General features: G+C 38.9%; 1 protein-coding gene across 3 annotated transcripts in view; it reads left to right on the top strand.

The window, feature by feature from the left end:
* Window positions 1–12,545, top strand: part of ZCCHC7 (zinc finger CCHC-type containing 7) — a 247,831-nt gene extending 235,286 nt beyond the window's left edge. For all 3 annotated transcript variants that reach the window (XM_021066106.1, XM_021066112.1, XM_021066118.1), the window contains exons 8-10: window positions 2,740–2,835; window positions 9,028–9,145; window positions 11,054–12,545. In XM_021066106.1, coding sequence (XP_020921765.1) covers window positions 2,740–2,835; window positions 9,028–9,145; window positions 11,054–11,490 — 651 coding nt within the window. In that variant the 3' untranslated portion in view covers window positions 11,491–12,545. The remainder of the gene's footprint in view (window positions 1–2,739; window positions 2,836–9,027; window positions 9,146–11,053) is intronic.

Here is a 13,068-nt window from a genome sequence, read left to right on the forward strand (position 1 = left end):
AGCTTCACAGCAGCTGCCATGCCACATAAAGTCACTCTTCACCCTGATTGATAATCTGGTCCCACTTCACCTCCAAAGCCTCTTTTCTCTCATTCTTCCTTCACCTACTCTCCTTTCAAGTTACAGATATCTTCCATATACTCAAATATGCCTAGCTTAGGCTCACCTCAGGACTTTGCACTACCTTTTCCCATACCTTATTCTTAGAATGCTATTTTCCCAGTCAGCACATACTTGGTTTTTTCTTGTTATAAGAAATGACCTTCCCACTGAGTTTCCCCCAGACTCAATCTGAGTCACCACCAATGACTTTCATTCACATACTTTAATTGCCTACCTACCATTTAACTGGTACTGTTTGTGTGTATGTTCATATGTGTGTGTGTTGGGTTTTGTTTATCCATCTTCCACCACTAGAAATGTGAGCAGCGATTTTTGTCTTGCTCACTTCTCAATTACCTAATCTTACAACACTATCTGGCATGTGTTAGGCACTCAATAATTATTTTTTGATAGCTTAATGAAAGAATACATGCATATGCTCATGCCATATGCCTAACACTTGTAAAGTCACTGATGGAGGCATCCTTGGACTCGTATTTTGCTCTACTTGTCCTCTTCCTTTCTCCCATACATCACGTAGTTTCTTTAAAAAATCAGCTATGTCTGTTCTTCAGCATCTTTCTGTTTGTAGCAAACTCCTTACAGTCTGGTTTGTGCCTGTGCCTCTTAAATGAAACTGCTCACAACAGTTTCCAGTTGTCAACAACTTCCTGGTTGCTAAGTCCGGTGCTTTTTGTAGTCTTCATTGAATTTGATCCATCAATAGCTTTTGACAACTTCTTCCTTGAAACACTATCTGTTCTACATTCATTTTCATAATACCATCTCTTATGAAGAAGATGGTCTTCCTAACCTAGAGATTATTTTTCTTATATCAAAAAAAAAAAAAAAAGTCCGCAAACCACCTGTATTTACCACATTAACAGTAAAATTAGTTGGTAGGCCAATTTGTTGGCATTCTTTGTTATAAGATCCCAATAAAGAACATAAGAAATAAAGTTATTAAGTTTATTCCCATCCTTCCAATCTCCACAAAATATTAGTGGGGGGCAGGGGTAGTTTCTTCCCCTCCTGTTTAAAGCTCCTGCCTCCTCAGGGGTTTTGCTCTATCCAACAGTTTTCCAATGCTGTTGAAAAAGTATTTTCAACTTTTCCATGTCTACTAGCTTCCTCCCATGTCCAGGTCTCTCCCATTCTAATGATAAACTCTACCACATCCTCCCCGTAAGTACTGACTAATCTTATTTTGCCCCTTCTTACTCATGTTTCTCAAAATAATATATACCTACTGTGTACTTTTCTTCATCTTCCTTTGATTTTTTTAAAACATTTCTTATGAAATGTAACATACATACTGAAAAGTGCATAAAACGTGTACAATTCAATAAATTATATAACACACACTCAATTTATATGACACCACTTTGTTCAAGAAATAGAAAACTGCAGCTACCCTGAAACCCTCTGTGGGCTCTTCTCTCCGCACAGGAAATAATCACCATCTTGGCTTTTGTGGGTAATCATTTCCGTGCTCTTTTTTTTTTAGTTTTACCACCTTTGAATGCATCTCTTCACTCTTCAACCTATTGCCTTTTATCTTTATACCTTCCTACTGATTCCAAAATTCTCACAATAAAGTTATCCATGAACAGTTGCTAAATCTAGCAGATGTTTCTCAGTTCTTGGCTCAGCAGGCCTCTCTGCTATATTTGACATTGCCGATCGGGTCATCTGTCTTGAAACTAAGGTCTATGACTATATTCTCTGTGCCTCTGCATCCTTTGACCAGTCCTTCTCTGTCTCTTTCCAAGGCTCCTCTGCCTGCTCTTTATGTGTTGTTGCACCCAGGAGTCCATCTTTAGCTTGCTGCTGCTTACCTGGCTATGCCAATTCTGTCCCCTCTGGACATTTTAGCCTCTGCCTCTATGCGACTGACTTTCAGATCTAATCTTCAGCTCAGACATGTTTTCTAAGCTCTTTCTTACATGGATTACTGCCTGGTGGACAACTCCACCTAGATGCTCAAGTTCCAAGATGGACTTCATCATCTTTCCCTCTAAATTGACTCTTCCTTCTTTTCCTACCTTCTCTGAATCCGTTGTTAACACTCCTACTCACCAGTTCACCCAGTTTGGAAACCTGGAATGCATCCTAATTTCTCCTTATCCTCTACCTAAAATTCTCCATTTGATTTACACCTGAGTCTTTTAGAGTAAGTTTAAATTTTACATTTCAGGAAAGGCTTTCCCTTTGTTTCTCACCCCATCCAATGATGGGTCCCCCTTGCCACTCTATTAATACCTTGTACCTTCTTCTATCCCCATATGCTTTACATTGTTTGTCACTGTCTATCTACATGTCTCTCATGTTCCACTAGGCTTTTATTTTTCCTTATCTGAGATGCCTAATACCTAACACAGTATTGGGCACAATGCTGAATGGAATGAGAAGTGAGGAAGGGGAAGAAAGTACACATCGATGTTAAGAATAAAAGAATTGTTATCTTGTTACCGTAATACATAGAACCATCTGAATATGGGGTCCAAACTGTAGGAAGCAGTATTTCCTAGAAATCTCTTACCTAAAAGAAGTTCTTTTGGAAAGAATGAAGTTTTTATTTTATTTTTAATTTTTCTTCTGACATCTACTAAATCTTCACAAATATTCATGTTGCAGACCAAACCTGGACCACCCAAAAAGCCAAAGACCCCTTCTGGACAATCAACCTTAGTGTATTGCTACAACTGTGGGCAAGAAGGCCATTATGGACACGTAAGTTTAAGTGGTATTTGGGCATAAAGCCTTCTTTTGTGCAGGAGTGATTGCTGAAAATGAACTCGGAAAAATAACTCAGAATGCTTATTTTTTTATAAACTAATATCTTTTTTTTTATTTATTTATTTTGTCTTTTTAGGGCTGCATCTGCGGCATATGGAAGTTCCCAGGCTAGGGGTCGAATCAGAGCTACAGCTGCCAGCCTACACCACAGCCACATCAACTGGGGGATCCAAGCCACATCTGCAAATTACACCACAGCTCACGGCAATGCCAGATCCTTAAGCCACTGAGCGAGGCCAGGGATCAAACCCAAGTTCTCGTGGATACTAGTCAGGTTCGTTACTGCCAAGCCATGGCGGGAACTCCTATAAACTAACATCTTAAAGTAAGATTTACTATATTTTCAAATGGTTTACTTCTCTCATCCCTACCAGAGTAACAGATCTGTCAGAGCACATTCCTCTTAATTGTTTTAATTATACATGAACAGGTTAGGCTAAAACAAATACAGCTCAAAAAAATCAGTTAGACAAATAATGGTAGTCAGTAGATGACTACAGTTCTCATGAGTTCTTAGGATTACTAATACTTTGATCCAGACAAATTATAGTTTTAGAGTATCTGCTTTAATTCTCCAGTATCTCTGCTGTTCAGGTCAGTCTTTACCACTCACATGGAAACCTTGGCACTCGCTAGTGGGCAGACAGGAGCTGCATCATCAGCTAGCCTGTGTACCCTACAAATACCCCAGTTCCCTATCCAGCCTGCATGCTTCCTCACTCTAACAGAAAGGGCCAGACTTTGTGTATTCTAGATGCTGAGGGGTCAAAGCAGAAACTTGTTGCAGTGAACTGGGAGTGAATCTCCTAGCCAGTTATTAAGTATGAAATAGCAGCAGCTTATCCCAGAGATGGGATGCACTGAGAACAGACTCAGAGCCCATACATTCTGGCAATCTCAAGGCAGAGGAGGAAAGACAGTGGCACAAGAAGTGGAAAAACTGTATGGAGAAATACATTCCCAGTTTCTGGATAGGGTTCCAACAGCCTAAAAACCAAAATAAACTAATATCAGATCTGATGACAGGAGGCAGAAAGCATACAGGGGTAGAAGGTCCTCAAAATGGATAGAGATGTGAGCAGTAGGTTGGAGTAGTATTGCAGGTCACATCTTGAATTCTGATCGTAGCACTTCTTCAATGCAGACCTTGGGGTTAGAGCTCAACAATATGGGGAGAGATGAAGAAGTTTGGAGAAGAAAAAGTGCTGGACAGAGTCCATCAACGAGTGGAGTTTTTCTTCCACATTGGGGCGTCAGGACCGTGGCGTGAAGGGGTAGAATATGAAAGCTGGGGTAGAATTCTTTTTGGCCACCATGTAGCATATGGAGTTCCTGGGCCAGGGATCAGATCTGAGCCGCAGTTGCAGCCTACACCACAGCTGTGGCAACACCAGATCCTTAACCCACTGTACCGGGCCAGGGTTAAAACCTGGGTTCCAGTGCTCTGGAGATGCCACCAATTCCATTTCACCACAGCAGGAGTTCCTAGGATGGAATTCTGATGCTCCATTCTAATTTTTCCTCTACTGCTAACTTATCTTTGTAACTAAAACAACCCACCTTTTCTCTCTGGTCTGTGTATAAAGAGATTCCTGGAGTTTCTGTATCTCCAAAGCAAAGAAGTTGTTCAAGGAGATCTCTCAGCAATGATTTGGTATTTCCAGTATGATTGGATCCATAGTATGAGAATACAGATGGAGGAACCCTGCAGTGTAATTATTTTATTTCTGTAGAACTCACTGAAAACCTAGTTAGAGAATACTCTTCATTCATTTATTTATTTATTTATTTTGTGTAATTATCATCTCTAGAGCTTTTACTGCTCTGTGCATTCCTCCTTGTTGCCAAAATCCACATGTTGCCAACACTGTGTAGCAAACATATTCATATAAGCAATCCACTGCTACACAAATCACATAAATGTACAATTTATGCTTGCTCACCTCTTTAAAGCAAAGGGTTATAATTTTGGCATTTATGTTTGTTCAATTAAGGAAAAACAATTATAGTTGGACACATACTGCTTACTAGCCACTCCTGTTAATATAGATAGGAAATATTTAAAAGCATTTGGAATTTATCCCTGAAATCTAGATTTAGATAATTTTTAATTTACAATAAAGCAAATTTGGCAGTCTCATCACCGCCATAGATGAAGAACTCTAGATTATCCACACTAATGAAGAAGATCAGTGGTGTGGCTAATCCAGAATAGTAGATAAATTATATAGCCAACTATCAATTGTCTGTGCTAATGGAGGGGACCAGCGATGTGGATAATCAAAATATAATTTACATTTAGCTTTGGAAAACATTTATATACTGTATGGCTCTGTACAGCCACCTCAGTCTAGACTGTACAGAATCCAAATAGGAGGCTGTGCAGGTGGTTACAGATAGCTGACAAGCCCTCCCCTTCAGTTTCAGAAATTCAGCTCTATACATGTTAATAAATGGCTTCTTCATGTGAAAGATGTTCTGAGGTGAATTGTGGCATAGCTCTTCCCTAATTTCACTCACTCTGTAGTTGAGGTCATGAGCAGCTCCATTTGAGGCAGACTGCGATAGGCAACAGTGGTCAGTGTATAAAGAGATTCCTGCAGGGTGACAGGAGTGCTGGGAATATTCAAGAGCTATAGTACCTTTTTGTAATTGTAATTTGCGCTTAATGCTTTATAGGTAGAATCCATCTTAATGCATTCAGGCAGCTATCAACAAACTACCATAGACTGAGTGGCTTATAAACACCAGGAATTATTTCTCACAATTCTAGAAGCTGGGAAGCCCAAAATCATGGTGCTGCCCAAATCTGTGTCTGGTGAGGGTCTGTTTCCTCATAGATGGCGATTTTTTGCTGTGTCCTCATGTAGTGGAAGGAGATAGCTTCGTGAGGTCTCTTTTATAACAGTTCCACTCTCGTGATCTAATCACCTCCCAAATGGTCCACCTCCTAATACCATCACCTTAGGGTTCAGATTTCAGGCTGTAGCAAAATCTTAATTCCACATCTTTCATGGGTATCCTTTTTTCTGGAAACTTGGAGCCACCATGGATAGTGGTTTGTAAAAGCAATTCTTTATGGTAGCGGCCGGGTCTGCCTTATAATTTTCAATACGCAAAAAGTCCAGAAAGATTAAGAAAGTCAACAACAGGGTAAATCTAAAGATAGTTGGAAGAAGGAAATGACAAAGATAAGAACCAAAATTACCGAAATAGAAAGTATGATTAATCATGTTTTCATCATCAAAATCAAAAGTTGGTTCTTTGAAAACATTTTCTTTTCAAAAGGAAAAGAGACAGATAAAAATAAGTGAAAAGTGTAAATAGATTAAAGTACAGAATACTTTTTTAATTATAAGAGAATACTATATAAAATTCATAAAGTTCAGTGTTAAATTTGAAAATTCAGGAGTTCCTGTCATGGCTCAGTGGTTAACGAATCCGACTAGGAACCATGAGGTTGCGGGTTCTATCACTGGCCTTGCTCAGTGGGTTAAGGATCCAGCGTTGCTGTGAGTTGTGGTGTAAGTTGCAGATGAGGCTCGGATCTGGCATTGCTGCGGCTCTCACGTAGGCCGGTGGCTACAGCTCCAATTAGATCCCTAGCCTGGGAACCTCCACATGCTGCTGATGTGGCACTAGAAAAAAAGACAGAAATATAAAAAAGAAAAAGACAGACCCCAAAAAAAAAAAAAGAAGAAAAATGAAAAGGCAGGTAAATAATTCTTTGGAAAAATACAAATTAATCAAAATGATTGAAGAACAAACCTACATGAACCAATACCAGTAAAGAGACTGAATTGGTCATCAAAATTCTCCCCACCAAAATACATCAAACCCAGGTAGTTAAGTAGTCAGGTTTTATCAAACCTTCATTCAGGTAGATAATCCAGAAGAATATCGCTCAGCTTATTCTGTGAAGCTTTTATAATATGAAGCCATTTCAAGATATTTACAGAATGGTATCATTTTTATGAAATCTGAATGCTTCAAACTTACTCTGTTGCTTGTTGGAATATTCATTAGTAGTAAGAGTATTAAAACACATAAGAATGGCAGGCACCAACTTTAAGACCATGGCAGTTTCTGGAAAGAGAAGGAGATGAATGAAAAGTGGGAAGGAGAGTTATACAAAGCATCTCAATTATATCATTAATGCTTGGGGGAAACTGAAGTAAATTAAGGGTACGTGTTATAATATGATAAAGCTAAATGGTAGGTACAAATTTCTGTTACTGTATTTTCTCTTCTTAAGTGTATGCTTAGAATGATCCCTAGTTTTTTAAATCTACAAGTTATGTTTCTAAGTGTATGGCTACCAGCATGGTCAGATATCTCAGAATTACAAGTCGATTACATAATGATAAGTCAGCTAAATTCTATTTCACATACTTTTTTCCTGAGAGGTATAGATTTCCCTTGCTATCTGAAAGGAATATTCCTATGAAACCTTTCCTAAGCCAAAGTAGCCATAAAACAACGAAGCAGTTACTTTAGGACACATCTTTCTAAAGAGTGCACAAAATAAATGGAGATAAAGCACAGTTCAAAGCAATGGCCACATCTTGCTGAGATCTGAGTGTAGTTCCTAGGGAAAGAGCTTGGTGGCGCCACTGTTGTTGCTCCATGGTGTTCACTGCCTCTGTGATGGTTGCTGCAAAGAAAACACTAAACACTATTTTCATCTTTTTAAATTTTTATTTATTTATTTTATTTTTATAGCTGCATCTGTAGCATGTGAAAGTCCCCAGCCTAGGCTATGCCACAGCAACACCAGATCCAAGCCATATCTGCGATCTACCCCGCAGCTGGTGCCAATGCAGGGTCCGTCACCCACTGAGCGAGGCCAGAGATCAAACCCACATCCTCATAGAGACATTGTCAGGTCCTTAACCCACTGAGCCTCAATGGGAACTCCACACTTTTTTTTTAAAGGTGAAAATTCTCTCAATATTTCTTTCTGTCACTGAAAACAGGTGCTAATATAGGTCTTTCATAAAAGTGGAGCAGAATAAAGCACACTTTTGAAAAGCAAAGAGATACCTGTGTTTTAATTTTTCTTCAATAGCTAGCTAAGAAGTATTGAAGTATTGAACGCTTGTAATAAATTTTAGGCCAGATGGCAGAAGACAGAAGTGCGAAAGTTCCAAAGGGAAGTTTCTTTCAAATTAAAGACATTATTTGAGGAGGTTCTGCCAGGGTGCAATGGGTTAGGAATCCGACCGTGGTGGCTTGGGTCACTGCAGAGGTGCGAGTTTGATCCCCAGCCCAGGAACTTCCATGTGCAGCAGATGCAGCCTTTTAAAAAAAATAAAATAAAAGAGTAAAAATAAAAAAGATTTGGTTTCAGACAAACTGAATGGATATGTGTTACAGATCAGCATAATGAAAGCCTGCTACAGGGGGCATAGCTAAGGCCACAGATGTGGATTTGGGAACTAGCAGCCACAGGAAGGCCAGAGTTCTGAAAGTGGGGGGCTGTCCTGGTGTGAATGAAAAGAGTGATCTCTTCTTGAGTAGGGGAGCAAAGAAAAGAGAGGTTTCCTTGAAAATTACCTAGGAGCACTTTCAAGCTGGGCACAGCCTGCCACCACCCTGCTTCCCTCCATAAGAATCCCTGCACTTGAGTGACTGAATTAAAATAAGCTTGCAAAAACCACTTGTGTGGAGGAAAAAGAGGAAAGGGCTAAGAACTTACGCCTCACATTTAGAGTATAAATATGAAGGGAGAAGAAAAGGAGGCTTACCTGGTGGAAGGCTGTTAGAAGAGACAGACGAGCCAAGGGGAAATACAACATAATTCCAAATAAAATAAACCCCCTAACAAAGGAACAGGACGTTGCTATAGGAGAGGATTGGCAAGGAGAATTAAAAAAAGATAAGAATTTCAGAGGTAAAGAAGTAAAGGAAAAAAATCCAAGCCTGAAAGAATAGCATGTAAGCATGATTGAATATCGGGCTGGCCGATCCTCCCAGTGTCCCAGCAAGACCACATCCTGCAGCCACATGAGTGAACATGAGTGATGCGGGACTCATCTCTGATTACGGTGGGTCCATAGTCTTGCAAAAAAAGGTTATCTGACCAGTGTGACCCCGTGATGTCAGAATTTCAAATACAATTTGCAGGAATGTACAGAAAGACGAATGTTTAACCAGACCTTTCCAACGTCTCCATTCATCTACTACTATGATGACAAATATGAAATCCGGGAGAGAGATCAGAGAATAAAACGAAAAGTGAAAGGTATGTTACTCGACTTCTTGCTAGATCATCTTTGCAATAGTTCCTAAATTCCTTTTTGTGTACTTTCTTTGCCTGCTTTGTGGGTCTTTGGTTAGGACAGAAAATGTCTTTAACAATTACTGTGAAAACCAGAACTATGTTAATCTCCACAAATCAAGCACCCACTTCAAAAATCCTGTGTTGTAATCTATTCATAATGACAGTTTTTCTCACATAATGATCACTTTAGAAAGTGTCTAGAAAGTATTTCTATCCATGTAGGCAGGTAGCGTTTTTAAAGGCGTCTTTGAGATTTTTCTATTCAACAATTATTTTTTTCCCTTTTTATGACTCTAGTATTTTTCACACAAAGAAAAGCTTTCCCTCCTAGGTGATTCCTTATGATTCCTGGAGCATCCCCCAAAAGAAGTCATTTTTTTTTTTAATCAGCCACCATTATGAGCAGAGCTCCAGGTCCACATGATTTCTTTTTTTGCCGTTGCTAACACAACAGTCTTTCTCACCAAATTATTTTATAATGTGAACCTGTTTTCTCTACTTCTTTCTTGCTGTGTACTTTAAGATGGTTTACAAAGTTACTTTTTTTTCTTTCAGAATAAAATAGTTCTGTGTTTTTCAAGGTAACTCAAACAGTTGTTGACTCTATTGATAGTTTGTTGACTTTTGACCTTTTCATCATTCTCTTCCACGCTCTTTAATTCAGTCCTTTCAAAGTGAAGCTACTACTTCTGGAGGAAGCAGAGGAATTATGTATCAACTCCTCCATATTTTGCATATTGTATTTTATATAAAGTTTTATTGCAGTTATATAGAGATAAGTTATAGTACATGAAGATAATGTGCTATATAATTAGTCAACTAAATTTTTTAAAAGCTCACAAAGAAATGCACTAGAATGTCATCACTGGATTAAAATATAGTGGTTGCTTTCTCTTTTATTTTCTTTATATTTTTGGTATTTCCCAACCTTTCTTCAATGATTATAAATTTTTTAATCAGAAATACCATTTGTTCTCCTTGTTAACTAGTTACATTCACAACTCGGGCACAGATCCACTTTGAGGCTCACTATGATCCATTGGAATTTGTATTTTATACTGAAGTCTATAAGTAATTACTTATGTTCACTCTGTATTCTAGAATTCATCTTTGTCCCGTAAAATACTACTTTGCACTCCATTCCATTTTTTTATTGGTGACTTCCTTAATCTTTCAAGAGTCTGTTGATATGTTAGTTTTTGTCCCTCACCATAACCTCATCTCCCACTTATCCCATCAGAATCACTGCCATCAGACGCCGATAGTAAAGAGTGCCAATTCCTGACAAAATCTAACACCAAATCTGGCACTTAAACCTCTCAGATACAAACATGCATGCACATGTGCACACTCACTCTCCAAACCAGTGATCTCTCCTCTGGAGAAATAATCTGTCCCGGATGGCATCCACCTATAAGTACTCTGGCCAGACTTTATCTTCAGAGGATAATTGAAATGTCATATGAGACTGTCAACAGGCTGTTTTATATGTCTTGCTTCACCTTACCATCAAGGACTGTCTCTTATCACTGCAGGAACTTGAATTGGTCAGACATGACTTTTCTTCACAAAGCTAAGATGATTACTGTCCTCACTGGTCCTTGTCTCCGTTGTTTAACCGATCAAACTGCAGTTGAACAGAATAAATATCATTGGCTTTCTGGATGTTTCCATGTTTGGAAATATGTCATTATAACCACTCAATTTTTACTGAGTGATTTTTACCTTAGTAAGGGCTCTTTAGAATGTCATGTCATTGATGCATTTAATGTCTGGCTTCCCTCTGTGTTAAGTTATTTACAGACCTGTGAGAGCTCTGCGTGGACTGTCCAGCTGCTGAATATGCAAAAATACTTTTATATTTTCCAGAACTCCAGAAAAATGGGGACTTTCCAAGACAGTTCAAGAGGCCTCATATGGAAGCAGCAGATAAGAGGTCCCACCGTGGTATGAGGAAGAGCTATGCCTCATGGAGAAGCAACAGGTGGCCTCAAGAAAAGAAAGAAACCCAAAAGGAAACCATGAGCAGGAGCAGCCGAGAGCGTGAGAAGCACAAGAAGGCTGACAGGCGTCATGAAGTGGATGAGGACTTCCCCAGGGGCCCCAGAGTCCACTCTTCTTCTGGCAAAACCCAGAAGCCTCACAAGCCCTTTCACCACACATCTCATTACCACAAGCCAAGAGAAGACAAGCTGCCCAAAGAGGGCAAGCGGGGCAAGCACAAGAAAAAGGAGAGCTGCTTGGAGGATGATAGCTATGATAATTTATTTTTCATTAAGCAGAGGAAAAAAAAGTCTAAGCTGTGAGTCAGCTTCTGATTTGGCTTCCCAGTGTTTGTCTGGTTTTCATGTCTACAACATCCTGGCAATATTTTTTATTATCTGTGATTAAATAAAATGAGTTTTTTGGGTTTTTTTTTTTTAATCTCAGCTATATTTAGAGCTGCTGAGCAGAGTCTTTGGAGATCTCAGTTCTGTGTGTCCAACAGGTTATTAGGTAAGAAAACAAAAAGATAAACTGCCTTCCCCTTTTCCAGGATGTCATTTTTATACAGTACCCTAAGGATAGGAAGAATTCATCTTTTCGTGAACTTTTTTTAATGCTTTGAAAAAAATAAAAGTTCATCAAAAGTGATTCATCTGCAGTGTATGAAAATTAAATCCTTGCAGGAAGAGAAATTAATGCTAATATGAAAAATTCAGCATTTTTTTTTTAACATCAAAAAGGATAACTGTAAATCTAAATCTGGCTTTCCTTGCTTCTGAAGCTGGTGTAAGGTTCTTCCTTTGGTCAGACCATCACAGGCCACAAATGAAGCTATCAACATTAAAGCACTAAAGAGGCAGGGAGTTGAGTTTTACAGCAAAATATCAGTAAGGAAGCCATCCAGAGTGTATGTCAAGAGACAGATTTCCTGAAACAAGTGAAAAAGAGTCATCAAAAATTTTAACATAATCACAAGGAAATGGTTTTAACCATTTTTTACAACCACACTTGAAGAAGACTCTCCCTCAGATATTTAAGATGAATATTTCCCTAATTAAAAAATTGTTTTGTTCTCCTGAGTTTTTAACCACCACAGAGTTATACAGAAATTTTTGTACTTGTGAACCTTTTGTACTTATCAAAGCTTAATGTTAGACTAAGAAAATAAAGTGTCTGAAATAGAGTAAATAAATGTGTCTGTTATGTAAAAAGACAATGAGAGTTTGAGTGACAAAGGGTGTACTTGGGTTGGCAAAGTAACTAAAGTTATAAAATCTCTATAAACTGGGGTCAAATCTCTTATTGCCCAAGCACATGCTCTATGCCAAATAAAATGAGATGGAGAAACAAGATGTTTCTCCATGTTCTTCGGTAATGTTGGAATCTTAAATTTGTGTTTTACTCTTTGTGAAATAAACAATCCACTGTGTATGTGGTAAGGTCAGCTCTCTTTTCTTTTGGAGGACAAGGGAGAATCTCTGCTCTGGAATCAGCCTTCCCATCTTTAGTCTACCACCTTCCCTGTAGCTGCCCAGCTTTCAGCCAAGTGTCCATATTTATTCTGTTGGTCCTTGGTGTCCTAACATCAGCTAGCATTGTTGTGGCCCTAAGGTAAGTGGGCAGAGTCTTTAATACCCTGCTAAAAGTGACAGCCATGAAAAACAGCTTCGGAGAGTGGTAAGCTTTGAGATAAATGGCGTGACTTCCCAGCAGGCCTGGAACAAGTTGGCTTATTATTAATGGTGTGACTGGCATTCCATCAGCTCCAAGGACCTGTGCTTTCAGGGCAGGAATAGGATTGCCATTTTTTAGGGCCTTCCATACTTAGAAAATAGTTCGGAGGAGGGAAAAAAGCTCTTTTTCTCTTTGTTTCTACACATTATCTTATTTTTCCTCCC

Source organism: Sus scrofa, chromosome 1, assembly GCF_000003025.6.
Source record: "Sus scrofa isolate TJ Tabasco breed Duroc chromosome 1, Sscrofa11.1, whole genome shotgun sequence".
Taxonomy (NCBI): Eukaryota; Metazoa; Chordata; class Mammalia; order Artiodactyla; family Suidae; genus Sus; species Sus scrofa.